Source organism: Haematobia irritans, chromosome 1, assembly GCF_050003625.1.
Source record: "Haematobia irritans isolate KBUSLIRL chromosome 1, ASM5000362v1, whole genome shotgun sequence".
NCBI lineage: Eukaryota > Metazoa > Arthropoda > Insecta > Diptera > Muscidae > Haematobia > Haematobia irritans.
The window spans coordinates 247,119,679-247,132,460 of record NC_134397.1 but is presented as its reverse complement, the minus strand read 5'-3'; the positions used below and the strand labels follow the sequence as shown (position 1 = coordinate 247,132,460).

Genomic DNA, 12,782 nt, shown 5'->3' with positions numbered 1-12,782 from the left:
TCAAAATTTTATTTCGTTGTTTTTTTTTTTTTTTTTTTTTTTTTGTTTTTGATCTCAGCTTAAAGCCATGCATTGACTAAACTACAAGTGTAGCTTAACCAACAGAGGAAAAGTAGCTTGTCAAATTTATTTGGGCAAAGCCCTATAGACTGCAAGATGGTTGGATGTACAGCTGTTTCGGAATTACCACATTCCTCATCAGCATCCTCTACTTGCAGCAAAACTATCTATAGGGCTTTGCCCAAATAAATTTGACAAGCTACTTTTCCTCTGTTGGTTAAGCTACACTTGTAGTTTAGTCAATGCATGGCTTTAAGCTGAGATCAAAAAAAAAAAACAACAATAACGATTGAAGAGAAGCCAACAATAACAAACAAAACGAATGAAGATAGAGGAAGCACGCTCAAAAACAAACCCAGCCAAATACATAAAAATCGATGATTTGAGTTTGGCAAAGGAAAAGAGATATGCTGGCAAATTTGTTTAGGCAGTAGCCGACTATCAAACCCTTTTTCGGGAGGTTCAAGTGTAGTTCACGTTGGGTTGAGTGAATTACCCGAATTTATTCTGATAATTGGTTGATAGTTTTGCTGCAAGTAGAGGATGCTGATGAGGAATGTGGTAATTCCGAAACAGCTGTACATCCAACCATCTTGCAGTCTATAGGGCTTTGCCCAAATAAATTTGACAAGCATACTTTTCCTCTGTTGGTTAAGGTACACTTGTAGTTTAGTCAATGCATGGCTTTAAGCTGACATCAAAAAAAAAAACAACAATAACGATTGAAGAGAAGCCAACAATAACAAACAAAACGAATGAAGATAGAGGAAGCACGCTCAAAAACAAACCCAGCCAAATACATACAAATCGATAATTTGAGTTTGGCAAAGGAAAAGAGATATGCTGGCAAATTTGTTTAGGCAGTAGCCGACTATCAAACCCTTTTTCGGGAGGTTCAAGTGTAGTTCACGTTGGGTTGAGTGAATTACCCGAATTTATTCTGATAATTGGTTGATAGTTTTGCTGCAAGTAGAGGATGCTGATGAGGAATGTGGTAATTCCGAAACAGCTGTACATCCAACCATCTTGCAGTCTATAGGGCTGTGCCCAAATAAATTTGACAAGCTACTTTTCCTCTGTTGGTTAAGCTACACTTGTAGTTTAGTCAATGCATGGCTTTAAGCTGAGATCAAAAAAAAAAAAACAACAATAACGATTGAAGAGAAGCCAACAATAACAAACAAAATTTTATTTCTATAGAAAATTTTGTCAACATTTTATTTCTATAGAAAATTTTGTCAAAATTTTATTTCTATAGAATATTTTGTCAAAATTTTATTTCTAGAGAAAATATCCCAGCAAAAACTCTCATTACCCGGTAATCTTGTAGGTAAGCTTATTTAAAAATTAATAACCACTTATTAATTGGCATCGCTTCGGATTACATTTACATACGCATGTCCTAGAAGGAAAGTACTTCTCCCCTGGCATACTTTCGGCCATAAAATAAGTAGTGCATTTAAAGCATATAATCACCTAATATGTAATTACATATTTGTAGATACACCAAAGCTTGCAAAATAGCTACTTATTGTCTCAGGCAACCAAATCTCGAAAATATTGATTTCTATCGCCGATTACAATGGATCAAAATATGGCGAGTGATGCTGTAATAGGAGAACTACTTGAATAGAAACGAATATTGTATAAATAAACAAAAAATCGAATAAATAATCTAAATAAGATGCAATTTAATTTCACACTTAAAATAGAAATAAATGTAGGTTGTTTAAGGAGTTGGATTCGTGAATTTCGTTATAATATATCCAATAGCCAATTCACATAAGGTTCAAAATCTACTAAAAGTGAATTTTAAGTCTCTTTTTTATAAGGCAAATGACATTTGAAATTTAGTTTAAGCGCATTTTGGAAGTGTAATGTGAATGAGGTATAAGAAAGCATTTATTTAAAACATAATATGTTAATGTCATTAACCACAATTATTATGAAATATTTGTGATAATTTCTTAACGGAAAAATTTTCAGAATTAGCGTTACATTACATACTCTTTTTGATTTTTTATGTAAGTGCTCGATTATGTAAATAATTATACCTAATGGTAGCATCATTTATTCTATTTTATTAAATCGTTAACTACAACTGCATAAAATTTGAGAATAACAATTCGAAAATTACCGAGAAGTATTTATTTTTGTCATTACAAGTTAGTCATTATAACTCGCCGCAATGTAATGCAAAGTGTAATGACAGCTTTACTCCTGGTAATGTCAATTGTAATGAGATGTGGTTACCTAGTTTTTGCTGGGTATTTGTCAAAATTGTATTTCTATAAACAATTTTTATCAAAATTTTATTTTTATAGAAAATTTTCTCAAAATTTTATTTCTACAGAAAATTTTCTCAAATTTTTATTTCTATAGAAAATTTTGTCAAAATTTAATTTCTGTAGAAAATTTTGTCAAAATTTTATTTCTATAGAAAATTTTGTTAAAATTTTATTTCTATAGAAAATTTTGTCAAAATTGTATATCTATAAAACAAATTGTCAAAATTTAATTTCTATAGAAAATGTTGTCAAAATTTTATATAGCAAATTTTGTCAAAATTTTATTTTACAGAAAATTTCAAAATTTTATATTTATATTTTGTCAAAATTTTATTTCTATAGAAAATTTTCTCAAAATTTTTTTTTTCTATAAACAATTTTTATCAAAATTTATTTTTTGTAGAAAATTTTGTCAAAAATATATTTCTATAGAAAATTTTGTCAAAATTTTATTTCTATAGAAAATTTTGTCATGTTTTTTTTTCTATAGAAAATTTTGTCAAAATTTTATTTCTATAGAAAATTTTGGTCAACATTTTATTTCTATAGAAAATGTTGTCAAAATTTTATTTCTATAGAAAATTTTGTCAACATTTTTTTTTTCTATAGAAAATTTTGTCAAAATTTTATTTCTATAGAAAGTTTTGTCAAAATTTTATTTCTATACAAAATTTTGGTCTAAATTCTCTTCTTTTTTGCGAGTTAATTCGATATCATAAACGTATAGAACACTTACCTGATAAACAATTATGTATTATCTCTTGACATTTGGTATTCGTACTGACCGAAAACAAGAGATGATGCTGATTAATACGTTTTGCCGGATGATGGTTTACTAATGACATTGTAACACTACTTGGTGGAACATAATTATTAGTCGATGCTATCGACGTTAAATTGATTGTCATTGGCACAAATGGCGTATGGGGATCTTTTTTCTGCAATGGTTGTTTACTTCGTACCGAGACTAAAATACGTTCGTTTTCCAACAAAAGCTGCAGTACAAGTTGACGTGTGAAACCCGATATGGTGTGTTTATTACTGCCATCAGCATTGATGCCACCACTTGATCCCAATGAAATCGATGGTTCACGTATTACTTCAATCAACAGCATTGTTAAGATGTTTTGATTATTTGGATGGCAGGCTGTTACATGGGCAAAGAAATTTATGGTAGCCCTTTCTATACGTATGAATGCTTGTTGTGTTGGCCCATTGGTAGAGGATGACGACGACGACATCGATGAAGATGATGATGATGGTGCAGCATGATGGGACAATGTCGATACAAAATCAATAGGTCTGTGATTGCAGAGAAGCTTCAATAATGGCTTCCAGAATATGGAACCTTGTTGGGTTCCTAACCAATCACGCATATGACCTTCGGCACAACACTCAGAGAAGAAATCAAGAATTTTCGGTACAAGCTCAAATGTCATAAGTGTTGGCTGGCTATCAATGTTGTCATCCTGCTCGGTTTGCATATCCTCAATATGATCGCCTGCAACTTTATCGGCATCTGTCATGCAACTAGAAGGAAGGATTTCATATCCACCTTCGGATTGTTCAAAATTAACAGGAGATGAATGTGGACGAGGAGATGTGGTCTTCTTATCATGGTTGTATTCTTGCAGCAACAAATTCGAACAATATTCATACAATGCATATGCCAATAATTTTGGCAAACCGGAATCAACAAGCTGAAATACAGCATTCGAGGACTGGCAGGCCAAAGCTATAGTGGCCAAATACGAGGGATGTGCAAACATTGTGGACAAATTATCAGCAGCCACATTGGCATACCAAACCTTACCACTTATTTCCTTATTGTCGTCGGTTAAACCACATTTGTTACTGTCTTCTCCTTTTGAGTTATCGACATTAGCATCACCACCACCACTATCTGTTATATGGGAAATTTTTACATTAAGCCTTAATAGCATGTGATTGAAAAACTTCGGTTGTATATAACACAATGAACAGAGCAACGAATCGAATGCTATTTTCAAAGGTTCTTCATTCTCCAATCTATCGATCCAATGCATGCAGGCCTCGAATACATTCTCGGTAATTAAATCCGATAGATTGGCTGTACTATTGTCCTCATAGATATGCCAAATTATAGAAGCAATACACTTAACGAAACCACTTTGTGGATTATTACAACGAGCTGAGCTGCTGCTGTTAAAATTCTTGCGTAAATGATCTATCCATTCGAGTAAGACTTTTACTTTATCCATAACATAGGCATCTTTGGTGGTACACAAATCGTAGAGTAAATCACAAATGCTTTCATTCGAAAGTTTGTAAACTGAAAGTTTGTAAATTTGTACAATAATGAATTAAATTTCGTATGTTCTTTTTGTTTTTCATTTTCTTACTTTGAGGACTGGTATTCCATAGTAAAGTTCGTATCAATTGGAGACACAAATCCCTGCTATAAGCTCCCAATTGTAATAATACCGATCCTAGATTTTGTACCGCTGCATTTGGTATCATGGGCATTATATTCATTAAAGAACAGCATGCATCTAAAAAGCCTGGATATGCCGCTGACGCTCCTATAACATCAGCATATAATTTTGAAAATGATGGAACACTTGAGGCCACACTATAACATCGTGATAATATGCGAACCCATCCCACACTTGTTTTGGCAAAGGAATCATCATCCATAGCCTGTTCAAATGAAGATAATGTTGATGTATTACAATTAGAACTGGATACTAGGCTTCCATTGCCTGTTTGGGGTGAGAAGATGGTATTTCCCAAAACAGCTATTTGTGTTAGACCAATACTGGGACTATCTTTTGGTCTATAAGAAATGAAAACAAAAGCAAAATATATACGGGTTAATTTTTTTAAAATTAAAAAAAAAAAACACACACACACACATTTACAAAACATACCGATAAAGTCTTAACACAATACTAGTGGCAATCTCTGGTTTGGCAAGTTTCAAACGTATGCAAGTCATGCCGGTAGTGGTCAATGGAGGGCCCACGGGCACCGGTCCCAACCCAAAATCTCTGGATATTTCTAATGCCACCGCTGAAGGACATGATGCCAATGTAGGTGCATGTGGTTGTAATTGAACTTCACGCAGTAATATGGCTGTTGGCAGGGTTATGGTCAGATCTGCATGCGATTCATTAGGATAGAACATGTAGCTCCATGCTGGTGTCCGTGGTCTACGATGTGAGGCCACCGGATTCATAATAAGAATATCTGCTGATTGTGCAGTATCATTCTCAGCCGATATGGTACAGAATGGTGCAAAATTGATAAGACCATCTTGTAAATATCGATGATTTTGGCTACTACTTGAGCTAGACTTTTTACTATTACCATTGGAGCAGGCATGAGAGACTAATTTCAATTTTGCATTTCTTGTCATGTGCTGCATTATCATGGAGATCTGAAGAAAAGATATCAAATTAAAAAACATCTAAATGTACGCCTTTTTCGTCACTTACCAATCCTGGTTGTACATTGATGAGAATTTTATTTAGTTTGACTAAATTCTTGCATATGATTTCAATGCCTCCCAACTGTGTAAATATCTGTACCGATGAGGTTAAATACAAAACTTTGGATATATACCACAAGAGAGGCTCTGATAGATGTAGACGAGGCAAAGTGCTGCGTTGTGATGTGCCTACACAGAAAAAAATATCATCAAAATATTTCCAATTAAAACGTTAATTGAAGCTGAAAACCTTTTCAATTAAAAAATTAATATAACCGGAAAGACCGAGTCATTTAAAAAGTTATTGATTTTTTTCGGTTTTTAATAAAAAAACGTTAATTGATACAATCACTTTTTAATAAAAAAAAAACACGATGTTAATAAAAAAAGTGCTTGAAAATTGTTACGTCTTTTATTAAAAAATTAATTGATATTTTTATTGATCTTTTTTTTTAAATCAAACTAAGAATTAAGAAAATTAATGAAAATTGTGGAGATTTTTATAAAAATAATTTAGTTAAAAAATTAAATCGATGTCAATTGCAAAACTCAATTGATTGTTTAAGTGATTTAATTAAAAAGTGTAACAAACTAAATAATTTAATCAATTAAAAAACTGAGGTTTCCCATCGACATCAGTTAAATTGTTGATTGAATCAATAAAATAATTAATTGTTTTTTGCAATCAACAGCAATTAAATTTTTAATTGAATCATTTAAAAAATTAATTGAAATTGCTGTTGATTACACAGCAATTAAATTTTTAATTGAATAATTTAAAAAAAACTAATTGTCTTTTTGCAATCAACAGCAATTACATTTTTAATTGAATCATTTAAAAAATTAATTGAAATTTTGAAATCAAATTAATTTTTGAATCAAATGTTGTTTTTATGTTGTTGTTGTATTATTGTTAATATATGAGCTGTTCAATGGTCAAATCTAGTGCGGTTGGATTGGACAATGTCCATCCAAAATTTTTAAAAATTGTCCTACCCATAGTTGTTAGACATATAACACACCTATTTAATACAATCATAACGACTGGTAATTATCCAATGGGATGGAAACATGCGAAGGTGATACCAATCCCAAAATCTAATGCCAATAATGAATACAGACCAATTTCAATTTTACCATATTTATCCAAAGTATTTGAACGCATAATCCATTTCCAAATAACAGATTACTTGCGACGGAACTCGTTATTGTCTGAGCATCAATTCGGTTTCAGATCTAAACATAGTTGCATAACCGCATTATTGGACGTAACGGAAAATATACGTGTCAGCACCGATAAAGGACTCCTGTCTCTGTTAGTCTTATTAGACCATTCGAAAGCTTTTGACTGCGTCAACCACGATATTCTTTGCTTTAAACTTGAACGTTATTTCAACTTTTCAAATTCAGCAGTAAAACTAATTTCGAATTACTTAAGATATCGTATCCAGTCTGTTGTTATAAATAACAAATCTTCCACGCCTCTAAATCTAATTGCTGGCGTTCCGCAAGGTTCGATACTAGGACCACTATTATTCTGCATGTATATCAATGACCTCCCCAATATTATTGATCACTCAAAAATACATATCTACGCCGACGACGTCCAAATTTACTTGAGTTGTCAGAAATTTCAACTAGCTGATGGCGTAAATAAATTAAATTATGACCTTGGCAAAATATATTTGTGGGCTCAGAATAATTGTCTTCAAATAAATCCAAAAAAAACTAAATTTCTCTTAATAAATGGTCGTGCACAAAACATTTCTTGTGAGTATGCTGTACAAATTGGAAGTGAACAAATCGAGCAGACACACAAAACAAAAAATTTGGGAATAATTTTCAATAATTCTCTAACATGGAACGATCATATAATTGCTGCCACAGGAAAAATGTTCGGTATGTTACGAACTTTATATCAAACGCAGCATCTTACCCCCCTTAATATTCGTATCCTATTGGCCAAGTCGTACCTAATACCAGTGTTGTTGTATGGCAGTGAACTCTTTACTAAAACTGATGTTAACAGTAAAAATCGTCTCGAAACAGCATATAAAGCCATATTGAGATATATTTACGGTCTTAAACGATTCGAAAGTTGTTCAGCCTACCGCAAAAGCTTATACGGAGTCGATATTGGAGATTATTTAAATATTAAAGCACTCATCATGATGCATAAACTGATATACACAAAATCTCCAGGCTATCTTCATATGAAATTACAATTCGGAAGATCAAGTAGACGTATACTTATTGTTGCAAATCGTAATCAACTATTGCTTTCTGAATGGCAATTTTTTACTAACACAACTCGTCTTTGGAACTCTCTCCCTCCCGTTATTCAACGCATAAGCAACGCAGATAACTTCAAAAAAGCACTATTTAATCATTTTGGTACTTAATTTTCTTTTTGCTATCATATTTTGTTTCTTATTATATGTATTAATTTTAAATTTTAATCTAATTGTTAAATATTGTTACATTTCTTATTTCCTTTAAAATTGTTACCTAGTCATCACTAGTATTAACCCTATTTCATTTAGTTATGTTTTTTTTTTATTTAATTTTTTTTATTCCTAAACAATCTATGTAACATCTGAAATATTTTATGTCACATACTATAATTATAAGATTATAAATCTTGTTGTATGTGAGGCAATAAATAAACTAAACTAAACTATAAACTATAATGTTAGAAATAAGAGAATTGTTTTGAGAAGTATTCAAAATGTTGTTTTAAGTAACTGTATAAGGCCTTTGTAAGGCTTAGTTACATAAAGGGTGATACGGTCAAAATTTGGTCAAGGGAAAACGCATGTAAATCGGTGAAATCGTTTATTTAAAAAAATCAAATTAAATTTCTTTTTCAAGTTCAATTAGTATAAAATTCGGGAAAAATATTCAGTTAGGCTTTCGCTTTTCCAAATTCGTATTGCCGGGCATCACGCTTGACACCTGCCATCAGATTTTGTACAGCCCCTTGTCCACCCTCTTCGCCGCAGAAAGCCAGTTTGCCTTGAATTGCTGTTCGTCCTTAGCAGTTTTTTGGTCTTCTTTAGGTTCCGCTTGACAATAGCCCAGTATTTCTCAATTGGGCGGAGCTCTGGCGTGTTGGAAGGGTTCTTGTCCTTGGGAACCACCTGCACGTTGTTGGCGGCGTACCACTCCATGGCCTTTTTACCGTAATGGCAAGATGCCAAATCCGGCCAAAACAGTACGGAACAACCGTGTTTCTTCAGTAAAGGCAGCAGACGTTTATTCAAACACTCTTTCACGTAAATTTCTTGGTTGACAGTCCCGGAAGCTATGAACATGCTACTTTTCAAGCCACAGGTACAGATGGCTTGCCAAACCAGATATTTCTTTGCGAACTTTGACAGTTTTATGTTCTTGTAAGTCGATAGTCCGGCTCGTTTTTTGGCTCGATGCACGGTTGTACACGATACACCCAGCTTATTTGCGGCATCTCGGAGAGAGAGGTTAGGGTTTCGCTTGAAACTACCGGCAACTCTCTTTGTCGTCTCAGCGGTTTCCGGTTTTCGATTTCCCCCCGATCCAAACTTCCTGGCTGTCGACAAACGTTCCCCAAACACTTTAATTACATTTGTAACGGTTGATTTGGCAAATTTTTGCGATTTTGCAAGCTTTGCGTGCGAGTAGCTCGGATTTTCGCGATGCGCGAGCAAAATTTTGATACGCTGCTCTTCTTGCTTGGACGGCATTTTGACAACTGAAGAGTGAATTCCAAAATCAAAATAGGAGCAACATTCTACACACACACATCTTCAAAATGAGGGGTGTTCAGGTTTTTTAAAAGCAAAATTGAAAGAAGTACGTCAAGTTTATTTTGACCAAATTTTGACCGTATCACCCTTTATGAAAATAAATAAATTAAATTAAAACTGTGATGGAATACTATAATTTTCCCGATTGAAGACATTTCTATTAAAAAAATAATTGCATCTATTAATTTCGTGATTGAATCAGAAGAAAAAATTTATGTGTATAAAGAAATCCACTTAGTTTGTTCTCTTGTTTATGTTCTTTTCACATTAATAACATTTTTAAAAACTATTTTTATACCCTCCATCATAGGATGGGGGTATATTAACTTTGTCATTCCGTTTGTAACACATCGAAATATTGCTCTAAGACCCCATAAAGTATATATATTCTGGGTCGTGGTGAAATTCTGAGTCGATCTAAGCATGTCCGTCCGTCCGTCCGTCCGTCCGTCCGTCCGTCTGTTGAAATCACGCTAACTTCCGAACGAAACAAGCTATCGACTTGAAACTTGGCACAAGTAGTTGTTATCGATGTAGGTCGGATGGTATTGAAAATGGGCCATATCGGTCCACTTTTACGTATAGCCCCCATATAAAGGGACCCTCAGATTTGGCTTGTGGAGCCTCTAACAGAAGCATATTTCATCCGATCCGGCTGAAATTTGGTACATGGTGTTGGTATATGGTCTCTAACAACCATGCAAAAATTGGTCCATATCGGTCCATAATTATATATAGCCCCCATATAAACCGATCCCCAGATTTGGCTTGTGGAGCCTCTAAGAGAAGCATATTTAATCCGATCCGGCTGAAATTTGGTACATAGTGTTAGTATATGGTCTCTAACAATCATGCAAAAATTGGTCGACATCGGTCCATAATTATATATAGCCCCCATATAAACCGATCCCCAGATTTGGCTTGCGGAGCCTCAAAGAGAAGCAAATTTCATCCGATCCGGCTGAAATTTGGTACATGATGTTGGTATATGGTCTCTAACAACCATGCAAAAATTGGTCCACATCGGTCCATAATTATATATAGCCCCCATATAAACCGATCCCCAGATTTGGCTTGCGGAGCCTCAAAGAGAAGCAAATTTCATCCGATCCGGCTGAAATTTGGTACATGATGTTGGTATATGGTCTCTAACAACCATGCAAAAATTGGTCCACATCGGTCCATAATTATATATAGCCCCCATATAAACCGATCCCCAGATTTGGCTTGTGAAGCCTCTAAGAGAAACATATTTCATCCGAATCGGCTGAAATTTGGTACATTGTGTTGGTATATGGTCTCTAGCTACCGTGCAAAAATTGGTCCACATCGGTCCATAATTATATATAGCGCACATATAAACCGATCCCCAGATTTGGGTTGCGGAGCCTCTAAAAGAAGCAACTTTCATCCGATCCGGCTGGAATTTGGTACATGGTATTGGTATATGGTCTCTAGCAACCGTGCAAAAATTGGTCCATATCGGTCCATAATTATATATAGCCCCCATATAAAACGTTCTCCAGATTTGACCTCCGGAGCCTCTTGGAGGAGCAAAATTCATCCGATCCGGTTCAAATTAGGAACGTGGTGTTAGTATATGGTCGCTAACAACCATACCAAAATTGGTCCAATCACACAAAAATTGGTCCATATCGGTTCATAATCATGGTTGCCACTAGAGCCAAAAATAATCTACCAAAATTTTATTTCTATAGAAAATTTTGTCAAAATTTTATTTCTAGAGAAAATTTTGTTAAAATTTTATTCGGTTCATAATAAAATTTTCATCATTGTCAAAATTTTATTTCTATAGAAAATTTTGTTCAAATTTTATTCGGTTCATAATCATGGTTGCCACTCGAGCCAAAAATAATCTACCAAGATTTTATTTCTATAGAAAATTTTGTCAAAAGTTTATTTCTATAGAAAATTTTGTTAAAATTTTATTTCTGCAGACATTTTTGTCAAAATTTTCTTTCTATAGAAAATTTTGTGAAAATGTTTATTTCTATAGAAAATTTTGTAAAAATTTTATTTCTATAGAAAATTTTGTTAAAATTTTATTTCTGTAGAAAATTTTGTCAAAATTTTATGTCTACTTTGTCAAACTGAATTATATACGTATTGGATCGATCTTTTCTGATTTAATATATACCACGTATGCACTTACATACAATTTAGAAGATGGTGTTAGGAGGTTTTAAGATACCTTGCCATCGGCAAGTGTTACCGCAACTTAAGTAATTCGATTGTGGGTGGCAGTGTTTAGAAGAAGTTTCTACGCAATCCATGATGGAGGGTACATAAGCTTCGGCCTGGCCGAACTTACGGCCGTATATACTTGTTTTGACTACAATCAAGAAGTTAATTGACCCCATTTATTTTTAATTGAAATTGCTTCAACCATATAAGAAAGTAATCAGCAACAATAATTTAAAAATTAGTTATCCCATTAATAATTTATTTAATTATTTTAAGTGTATAATTTTTGTTAAAAAAAAATATTTGACAGAATTCAATATCAATACAATATTTTTTACCCACCACCATAGAATGGTGACGAGGGTATAATAAGTTTGTCATTCCGGGGGTATAATAAGTTTTGTCATTTGTAACACATCGAAATATTGATTTCCAACTATATAAAGTATATATATATATTCTTGATCAGGGAGAAATTCTAAGACGATATAAGCATGTCCGTCTGTCTGTCTGTTGTAATCACGCTACAGCCTTTAATAATGGCGTTATCGTCCTGAAATTTGGCACATATTCGTCTTTTGTTTGCAGGCAGGTCAAGTTCGAAGATGGGCTATATCGATCCAAGTTTTAATATAGTCCCCATATAAATCGACCTCCCGATTTGGGGTCTTGGGCTTATAAAAACTGTAGTTTTTATTAATTTGCCTGAAATTGGAAATCTAGAGGTATTTTAGGGCCATCAAAAAGTGTACCGAAAATGGTGCCTATCGGTCCATGTTTTGGTATAGCCCCCATATAGACCGATTTCCCGATTTTACTTCTTGCGCTTCTAGAATCCGTAGTTTTTATCCAATTTGCCTGAAATTAGAAATCTAGAGGTATTCTAGGAAAATAAAGAGATGTGCCGAAAATGGTGATTATCGGTCCATGTTTTGATATAGCACCATATAGACCGATCTCCCGATTTTACTTCTT

At 33.6% G+C, this 12,782-nt stretch overlaps 1 protein-coding gene across 1 annotated transcript in view; it reads right to left on the bottom strand.

Moving 5' to 3' along the window:
- Positions 1-12,782, bottom strand: part of Bruce (BIR repeat containing ubiquitin-conjugating enzyme) — a 66,341-nt gene that overhangs the window by 13,722 nt on the left and 39,837 nt on the right. The window contains exons 27-30 of the mRNA XM_075288458.1: positions 5,825-6,006; positions 5,258-5,766; positions 4,730-5,163; positions 3,085-4,659 (exon numbers count right to left, since the gene is read on the bottom strand). Coding sequence (XP_075144573.1) covers positions 3,085-4,659; positions 4,730-5,163; positions 5,258-5,766; positions 5,825-6,006 — 2,700 coding nt within the window. The remainder of the gene's footprint in view (positions 1-3,084; positions 4,660-4,729; positions 5,164-5,257; positions 5,767-5,824; positions 6,007-12,782) is intronic.